We start from the raw sequence: 10,244 nt of genomic DNA on the forward strand, positions 1-10,244 counted from the left end.
TGCAAAAATGGCTGCCGTTAAATTATTCCTCTGCTCATATTCAAAATAGCCCAACTAACCGCGTTTTTGAGACAAAAATTCTAAAGAATTTGTTATCCCGAACGAGGTCAGTTGGGATATTTTGAATATGAACAAAAGAATAATTTAAAGGCAGCCATTTTTGCATAGGGTCTATTCATACTTTATTTATATCACATTTATTGTAAACTAGACATGTTAGATTTGTAAAGCACGTGAGAGCTATAGAAGCGCTATAGAAGCTATAAATTATTATTAAATGTAATTTAATTATTAATTTCCTTCTGTTGTGATGAGAACTGACGCGGCGAGGGATAACACAATGGAACGAAGCTCCAACTACCGCCTAAGCGCATTACAATGCACCGTGAAGGTCGATTTTGACGAGGGAGGAAAACCGGAGTACCCAGAGAAAAGCCTTTTTAATCCGGTGGACATCGACTGAAATTCAGCCCAAAAACGATCACAGAAGTGGGAGGCGCAGTTGATTTTCCAAAGCGTACAGCACGGGTATTCTAAGATGGTCGCCCATCCAGTCATTAAGCTGGGCAGACACGAGAGGTCATGTTGCAGCGACAAAAAACTTATGTTGAGCACACTGAGGCGACATGTAGCAAGTACGTGTAGCGTAGACATGTATCATGGGAACAAAATCCCAACATGTGCACACACATGAAAGTGTTGCGGGTAGATGTTTCAGGGATATGTTGCAGCGACATGTCCCCTCGTGTGAACTGATACTTTCATAATTGTGCAAAACCAATTTTGGGGTGATTTTGTCCCCGCGGCACACGTCGCTACAACATATCCCTGAAACATGTACCCGCAACATTTTCATGTGTGTGCAAATGTTGTGATTTTGTCCCTGCCACATGTCCCCGCTGCACGACCGTAATGCGTGTCGCCTCAGTGCGTACTACACACCTTTTGTTCGCTGCAACATGACCACTCGTGTCTGCCCACCTTTTACCTTGGCCGGCTTGGGTAAACTGACGGGAACCGGTGTGTTCCTTTGGAAAAGCCGAACACAGTACTCTGTTCTGCACATTTTTTGTCAAGCATACTTGATTTCTTGGTTACCGCAGGGAATTTTCAGGGAAGTGACCAAGGTCTGTCTCAATTTGAACGAGAGAAAGGCGATGCAAACGTGAACGAGATCGGGTTAACATGATGGCAAGAAAGCGTACAGCAACTCTTGCTACTCAATGCTTGTTCGGTTCGAATAAAGTATCCGGACGTCTGAAACAAACAAGTAAAGCCCTTTTAAGTGCACCCAGAGTAATTTTGCCTCGTATCTTTTGAGTGTGGAGATAACATTGTATATATTTTTTTATAGCACAAGCAAACATTTTCGGAAGGTTGCTTTTATTTCTCACCACTTTCAACAGCTTAGATCATTTTTTCGCCAAAGGAAAACGATCCGGCTCAGTGTTTTTTTTTTTTCTGTTCTTGGCTGCCAGTCATATTACGTATTACGTGCTTTAGCAACTGCCTCGACTAAATTTCGTAAACCTGTTTAGTTGTAAGCCTGTGCAACACTGTAAAGTTGCGGCAAAATTGCAGGTTCTTTCAATGGCTACACTTTGTGAAAAGTGTTCTTACATTCAGTTAGCGAGTTAGAAAGCAGTCTCGTGAAAGCTTTGATTGTAAACTCCTGAATTGACCGAGCTGTTCTGGATTGGACTTGGATTACTGTTCGTCGTATTCACTCGGAAGGATCTGTCACCACTGATCATTCCCCACAGGGAAGCCCTGTAAGCACCATTCATTACTGTATACACGATGGGATTGTAAATGACTGACGCTTTAGCCATTAATTCAGGAATTTCCGCTTCTCCAGATGAAAGCCCGTGACTTCCTTTGACAACGGCTGCCACGCTGACAGCGGTGTAAGGCAACCAACTTATAAGAAAGGCGATTATGCACAAAAATGTCATGCGCACTAGCTTCATTTGAGATTTCTGTCGGCTGGCTTTAATCACGGCGTTGATGTTTCCGGGCAGTGAAGCTTGTCCAATGTGCCTTCAAATGAAAAAAGAAAAGAAGGAAGAAAAAGAAAATGGGTAAGAAAGCGTTTTTTTTTTACGCCATAAGTTTATTACTAATAACCATCATGATCAATAGGGAATGATTTGACCTACCTGTAGATCAGAATGTGGAAGACGCATATCAAGACGAGGGGAAGAAAGAATCCCAATACCATCAGAAAAATCACATACGCATAAGACCAAGGATCTGAGCTTGTCCAATCAGGACCACAGCTAAAACCAGCTTTACCGGGTATAGCCTTGTTCCAGCCAATCACGGGCGGGAGATTAAGTGATATCCCATATAACCATGTGCCAGCTACGATTAAGTTCATGTGTCTTGATTGAATCTTGGGACGAGGTAGACTCTGCTTAATTGCATAATACATAACACCGCTCATTGCCACCAGAGTAGCGATGGATGTTAAACCTGCAGCACCGTTTGCGAAACAGGAACAGATGCAAGCTAAGGAATTTTCTCTCATGGGCTTCACAAGCAGGTTTGTGGCGACCATGGGTGGATACACAAGAACGATGATGAGAAGATCGACAATCGCCAGATTGATCATAAGTGGATTGATAAGTTTCCTTCGATGCTCGGGGAAACGCAAAATGATGAAGCTGGCGACGTTCCCTAAGAAACCGATCGTGAGAACGAGAAACATGACAGTGGCATAGCCAAAGTATACTTCTTGCCATATGTATGAGTTTCCACTTTCAGACATGGTCTTGTTGTCGACAGATGTGTTGGTAGTTAAATTGATTTCTCTGGTAGAGCTCTTGAGTTGATTACAGTCTGTACAAAAATGGAAGAAGTGTTAGCATTGCAAAGACTGCGGAGAATTTCAACGATCATCGCAGAGCGGGAGTAAAATATTTTATCACTTGATTATTAGAGCAACAATGCTGATTTAATTGCTTTCTATTCAAAAGTCGCCTTGCTGCTATGTTGAATAATGCAATCCACCCTTGGAAGTCAGTGTATCAAAATATGACGAAAGCATTCACTAGTGGTTAGTCTTTTGGCCACAAAAGTTATCTTTGAAAATACTGACTCTGTCGTTTGAATAATCGGTTCTCGTTTCGTTCACAACTATATCCTCTCACAGTCTATACCATACCTATAGATCCTGGCTTACCAATTCTGAATATCTGGCATGGTGTTTTAACTGGCAAAGAGTTTTTAAGAATCGATGTACTAGTTCTCTTTGATCATGAGCGGGTCTCGGCAATGCCAACTTGATCGTTTAAAAGAAAAAATGGCGCTTTAATAATGCCATCGATTGCTCTCGAAAACGAGGGCAAAAGGGTGATGATAATTACTCTTAATTTATGCAAACCTCCTTGAAGTTTGAAGAGGATCAGTGGATTGAGATCAGAAATAACTTTTTTTAAAAATATTGAATCTGAGGCAGCTTTGTACACACCATCAAACCTTTGTAGCTTGTACCTAATACACATGGCCTGTCCACGTTTGAGTTCAACAATGGTGACTCGTTTTTTGTCAGTTCATGCTGAAATCTGGTTGATTTGATACTTATGAGCACTTTAATATCGACCTCTAGAAACGCCTTCCGTAAAACTCGAACTTGGAAGATGTTGGTTGAGTGTCGCTGCTTGTATTTTGTCAATGTTACGAAATGTCGTCCGGTAACAATGCGGTTTGTTGATGGCTTCCTCCCACATTAACGGACATAAGAGTGTACACTTTAATGAAGCAGCCTTGCATAATTTCTTGTAGTAATTTAAACAAATCTTGAGGCACGTGCACTCTGCACGTGCTTGAAGTGGAGATTCAAGGTGTGGCTCAAATTTAAGTGGATGGCAGAATTCTCAATCTATATGAAATTCAGAGGACTTCACTTTGCTGTGCAGCGTACATTTTCGAGGGACATTTTTCTTTATTTCCCGCTGTCAAGGTTTATAGCACTTTATTTTTCATTGCGCAGCTCGCTTTAGATCTCGACAAACCTGAAATTTCGGCGAGGAGATTCGAAAGTATGCGTCGCTGTCACTTTTTCCCTTAAAGAAAGATGGTATACAAAGCAAGAGGTTGGAGTCCAACGCGCTTTTTATTAGATCTCCCTCTATCTAAAAAGTTTTCTCTTTTACCAGAAGCGAACTTTGTCTAATATTCGCGTATAGCTTTAAATAATTCGTCCCACTTAAACTCGATGATTCACTCACATGCGTTGAAACTTAAACGGAGCATGGTGAAGACTTTTACAGTGCGACGCGTCTTACCGTGGCCACCCAACAAACTTTCACATTTGACAATTACGAGTAAATACATCAACTCAAACAACCCATTCAACGGTATTAAACTACAACCGTACGAACTTTGGAAGGAGGGGTGACTGTGAATCAAATTCACTCACCCTGATTGACGTATAAGTTTTAAAAAACTTTGTTAGGTGACCACGGTAAGGTGCGTCGCACTGTAAAGTCCTTATGATGTTCAATCAGCTCCCTATACTAACTTTACGTATTACTTTACCGCTTTTAGGTCGTCCCCAAGTTGTAGCCTGAACGGCCAACTGGTTGAAATTTACTTATAACACTAAACCTTTTAAACTTCAAACGTTGAATCCTCTCCTGAAACCCTCGCACTCGTTTTTGAAATATTACGTAAAGAATATTTCAATGATTTGCATCAGTATAAATCACTTTCCTGATCGCTACATTAGAAGCTCTTTGTGCCGTGCATTAAACTGATGCGACGACAATTGTTACGTCATAATTTTGGAAGATTTTTAGAAAGGAAAAAGATGGCCCTTCAGAAACGCTTAAAGAGACACCAACGATGTCAATTTACGCACAGCCCCTTTACAAGCTTGATACATGTAACATATTAGTGAATCTGATTTTTGCTGGAGTGTGTAAGGCCATGTAACCTGAGTCGAATATAGAAGCATACCGTCAGCTACTGTACACCGTTGTAGCTACTGACTTGCAGTTCACGGATTTTTTTAAAATCTCATTTAAATTCGCCACATTATGTTTACGCTGCAGAGTACATTCATCAAAACCCAATTTTTTTTTGTTAGTTTTTCTCCTTTTTTTGAAATAAAAGTTAATTTCGCATTTGGAGATTTAAGTTTTATGGTTGATATACCTACGTCTGTTCTTGTTTTTTAATTCTCCACTGAGGCTTGCTTCGTAAGTTCGCTATTTAAACGGAGCTAAAATCATTCTCACCGTTTTATAGATCCCAACACTGTGCTTGTTCGTTTTTCATGGTGTACTGAAATGCGCCTTATGTTAAAAACAGCTTCATAGCTGATGCGGAGGTCAAGTTATTTATATGAAAGCTAGGGTAACCTAAACAGGATAACGAAGATCTCAATTTATCAACATTTTGCATGATGTAATACTCATGTTTTCGAATGTGCGTAATAACAATAATAATAAGTTCAAAAACCAGAGGCCGTAGTGTATCACCTAAGGCGTGATTTGATATATTTTTTGAAAGTTAAATTCACGACCAGAAACTCGGATGTCAAAAGCTTTATTTAAGTGTTGTTGCCTTGCGTGCCACGTTCTCAGATTTATTTATTTTTAAAACAAATAGGGATGAAAGGTTTCCGATAAAATATTAATGCTTTCTCAGATTAAGGATTCAGGGATACGTAATTTCACCGCACAATTTTACATTTTTTTTCGACAAGAAATTGTAACAACAGGGTCTTCCAGGCTTCGATTTGAATATTCTATAGCCATTAGATCAAACTCTTCATCTTAATTGTTTGTTTTTTTTCTTATGACTAATACTTTTTTCATGAAATTGAGTTGAAATTTATTTCGTTAAATTACAAATTGAAAAATGAAGTAAAAGGCCTTTAAACTGCATGGGTTTTTTTGAAAGCTACAACAGGTGTCTTTGGATCTTGATCAACCCACTGTAGTGTCAAAAATGTTCCCCTGTTTTTTTTGCTTCAGTTTGTTTTTGTTTTGCTTCCATAATATATGACAGACTTAATATTAATGTAAACAGAATTGTTAGTTCAAAGATTAGAGGTCAAGTCGCGACTCGAAGTTATAAATTAAGCCCCAAAAGGCATAATTTAACGTACCTTGCTTGCTGATGACTTTACTGAAAACCTGAAAATGATTTCGCCGTTCGGGCAGAAACCATTTTCAAATTTACATTAGATTTGTTTTGTTTGAACGGACGCGAAATGAAACGATTAACATGCATCCTTTAGGGCAGATGTTATCCCACTAAATGTATACGGCTTTGACAATTTACATGACTTTTGCGTCCCAAATTGTGTTCTAGTGTTTTAGCTGTTCAACCATAAAATTAAAAGAAAGATTTTTTTTTCAGCCTTGCATAAGAGGCGGGGTCTTAGTTTTGAATTGTGTTTCAACAAGAAATAGCTGGAATCTACGTCAGAAGATGAAGCAGAAGATGAAGCAATTCTTCTCCCTGGTAGCACCGGCTACGCATTCTGAATAAACGGTTATCAAATATGTGAACAGTTCAGTCGATAGTTCTTCCTCGGTGACCCAGCGGCAGTTGGAGGGTCACAGGAGAGGTGTAAACCCGCGAAACAAGATGGCGTCGAAGAAAAATATACAACGGCTTTTATATCATTTGCTTAGACATTTTGTTTCAAGAGTTTACACTTCTACTGTGCCCCACCAACTGCCCCTGGGTCAATTCGAGAATGTAGATAGACTTGCACACAAGTCGAGTTCTTACCTGGAGGAACTGAGCAAGCGACGGAGTTCCCTTGTTTCTCCCTCCCCTCCCCTCTCCTCGACCGCGGCCTACTAGTACACCAATTAAAAACCCGAAACGGACTTTCAGAAAGTCTATTCAGTGGAGTTAACAAATCGACAGTGGTTCAGCGTTGTCTGTACTCTTATCAACAACGGTATTCGTCATTACAGTGGTCAAAATGTTGTGGACTCACGAGGCGCAGCCGAGTGAGTCCACAACAAATTTTTCATTTCCTACCTTGGTCAGAGTTTTTCTCTGTCCTTGTGTGGGCCCATTTCCATCAGTAGGGCTAACGCTCACATGGTTCATATGGGGTGGAAACTTAGCACTTCACATAACACTCTTAATCAGTTAAGTTTGTCGCAATATGATTGGTTTATTCTCAAGATGGGCGTTCCTGATTGGCTATTACATTGCGTGACAAATTGTCGCGAGCATGACGCGTACAGCGTTGTCTAAACTCTTATATCGTCAACTGTAAATTAGCCAATCAGATTGCGAGATTACAAGCAATTGTGGTGATCCATCGAATCCATCCCGGACAAGGATTCATCATACTATTGATCCAAGAGTTCGGAAACCGGCCCGATCACTGATTGCGTTCGTACTTTCGGAAAAAGTTCCAAATCACTCGCACCTCTCGCCTACAACTGACATCATTTGTGATTGTGAACCGTCAAAATATCGCAATTCATAATTGTTTCTGTGAACGTCGGCTGTAATCTTAAAGAAGAGAACTAATCTACCAAAAAATGAGCAATTTTCTTGACTTTTATTACAACCGACGATTTTTCAATGATGTATAACCATAAATTGACTCTAGCGCTTTTGTTACAACTAACGAGCGCTGTTCGCTATCAGTTAAAAGTATAGTGCCATTATCAAAATGTCTCTTCTTCACTTTTCGTTTTCTGTCTTATACAAGTTTTTGTTGTAGTAACGCTCGGTCTCTGTATAGATGAGTCCAAAGTATAGTTAATTCTTCTGCGGCTTTTTTTAGTTTCAGCTCTTGTTGTTGCTCGAGTCTGTGCGGTCATGTTGGATATTGTGCAGATTGAGGACTTTTTGCTTTCATGTGTTGGCGTCATTCACATGTCAATGTTATGTCTTTTTTCTCGTTATTAGTGATTAATGCAATGAAAAAGTCCTCAATCAACTGCAAGATCCGCGTTTTAACAGGACCGGTGTCTGTACAGGGTGTTATTATTTTTTGTTGAGTTTCACATGTTTTTTTGATTGTCTCCTTGAGTTTAGGATTTCATTAACCTTTGGATTTATCGCAGAGCACCAACTGATGTTTTTTTCTTTTTTTGAGTTTCTCTTAAATTTTCTTTTGCTGCCATGAGATCATCACGAAACGAACGCATTCTGATAAAAGGTGATTACCTTAATGCTCTTCAATGGATCGCTCATTGACATTGAAATAATATGTTATATCGTCCTATATTTAATCCTCAAACGATAAACGGGCGACACACCGACTTTTTCAAGAATCTGAATAATAATCAAACCGCCTTTCCGGATTTTAGCCGAGATTTATGATGGCGGAAATCTTGAATGTTATGCTAACCGCCCTATGAATATTGATATAGCTATTATTCCTTGTTGTTTCGATCAGCGACGATCGACGGCATTGAGTACCATCAAGGGTGCATTTTTTCTTAGACCTGGATTGTTGAAAGTATAGTTATAATTATTGTGCCATTCATCAAAATGCGATCTAAATAGGAAATTGTTGCCAAAGGCCTTGGATTCTATTCAGGTCGATTTTGGGTACTCGGCTCGAGATTCGATAAATTTTCTTTATGTCAGTAGTGAAGTATCAAATCTTGCTTTGATATAAAGGAGAAGTGGCCCAGTGTGTCCAAAATTTTCCCATGTTTATTTTCGCTGGTCTCCAGGCCTAGATTGGTTCGTTAAAACAAACACTTTTCCTGTCCATTATCCATTATTTGCGTTTTCAAAGTCTGGAATCCAATGTTATCTAGGTAAAATCGGTGGTGATGATTTCAATGTATCGATCGGTCTTGTGATAAAATAACCCAGGTTTTGTTTTCTATACTTCTATTCAGAAATCATACATGTTGTGAACCAAGGGAAAAGCTTAATTGCTTTAGTTAAATTCATAGCCTTTTGTACCAAGTATTTCCTGGATATTTCGACATTAATGTTGTAGTTGAATCGTTCTACGGAAAATAAGTGATACAACAATGAAAATTTGTATCGAGATTGAGGTAAAAACTTTTCATTACCTGTTGTCATCTTCGTTCCAGCTTACTGCGTCATGATAAGACTGTTCAAAACATTAAAGACTCATAAGCAGCCCCCAAAAATCTGACATATAAAAATGGAAAAGATCACTTTAAATTATGGTAGAATGTATATGTTTACAAAAGGGTACAAGGCTGTAACGATTCAATTCAACTCACCATTTCAGCCAATAAAGTTAGTACCAGAGACACACATAAGTTATTAAACAACCGTCACTCGGTGTCTTTCAAAATTGAAGTTGCTATTTTTGAGGCAAACAAAATCGTGCACGGTTTTTTGTCACGTTGATTTGTTCTTAACAACAAGTCGAAAATCTTGAAAAATTCAACAACGGACAGCAAAGTGCAGCGTGCATTTCCACAACAATAATAGAACGATTACAAGCGAAATTTGTCCGTGTCAAAACACATGTACATTTACAGATACACTAGTGGATTGTGTCATTATTTGGCGTCAAATGGTCTGACATCTCGAAATCGAAGAGGAGGAAAACTCCCTAAGCATAAAAAAAAAGCTTGCGCAAAAAAATATGAAAATGGTCAACGATATGCAGGAAAATTTCACCTTTAGCGGAAGAAAAATCCCTGGAACTAGAGCAGGCATATGTTTTCCTCTCTCTCCTATCAAATCGCATTGCGATCTGGACTCCTATCCAACCCCTCCCTGCCAGGCACAATACATCCGATGACTCGGTGAACCAATGAGGGTAAACTTGAGCGCCATTCGTGAAATAAATCACATTACTTATATTTTAAAGAAGCCAAATGAAAAAAAAAAAAACAATTAAAAATACACAGTGAAGTAACTGTAAGGCTATTATAGAAAAACACTCTATATCATGCGTTTCCTTTCGCATACGCAGGTGGAAAACAGATTAAAGCGATGGATATTATTGTAAAAAAAACCCATTAGCTTGAGCGTAAAAAGCATAAAAGATAAGATATCCTTTTAAAATCTTGAAGGGCACAATAGCAAATTTTTTCAAATTGTTTTTTCCTTTTTCTTATTTTATTGAATACGTACAACATGCTTTCGTCTTTTGACGCCATGGAGAAATTGTCAAGAAGTTACGTAGAATTCGTTGTTAAGGGCTAAAATTGCCGATTTAGACCCTTAAACTTGAAGCATGGAAATATTGAAAAGATCTGTATTTTCTTCGATGGTAATCGAAGATACTCGGAAAAAGACCAGAGTGCTTCTTT

At 39.0% G+C, this 10,244-nt stretch overlaps 1 protein-coding gene across 3 annotated transcripts in view; it reads right to left on the reverse strand.

The window, feature by feature from the left end:
- Positions 1–1,370: 1,370 nt before the first annotated feature.
- The window catches only part of LOC138010093 (melanopsin-like), a 24,646-nt gene continuing 15,772 nt past the window's right edge, over positions 1,371–10,244 (reverse strand). Inside the window, exons 1-4 of one of the 3 annotated variants that reach the window (XM_068857076.1) lie at positions 9,201–9,406; positions 9,024–9,105; positions 2,160–2,841; positions 1,371–2,040 (exon numbers count right to left, since the gene is read on the reverse strand). In XM_068857076.1, the coding sequence (XP_068713177.1) occupies positions 1,635–2,040; positions 2,160–2,841; positions 9,024–9,033 (1,098 nt within the window). In that variant the 5' untranslated portion in view covers positions 9,034–9,105; positions 9,201–9,406 and the 3' untranslated portion in view covers positions 1,371–1,634. Of the gene's footprint in view, positions 2,041–2,159; positions 2,842–9,023; positions 9,106–9,200; positions 9,407–10,244 lie in introns of those variants that run through there. The other 2 variants (XM_068857114.1, XM_068857157.1) reach the window with 2 other exon arrangements.

This window comes from Montipora foliosa, chromosome 1, assembly GCF_036669935.1.
Source record: "Montipora foliosa isolate CH-2021 chromosome 1, ASM3666993v2, whole genome shotgun sequence".
NCBI lineage: Eukaryota > Metazoa > Cnidaria > Anthozoa > Scleractinia > Acroporidae > Montipora > Montipora foliosa.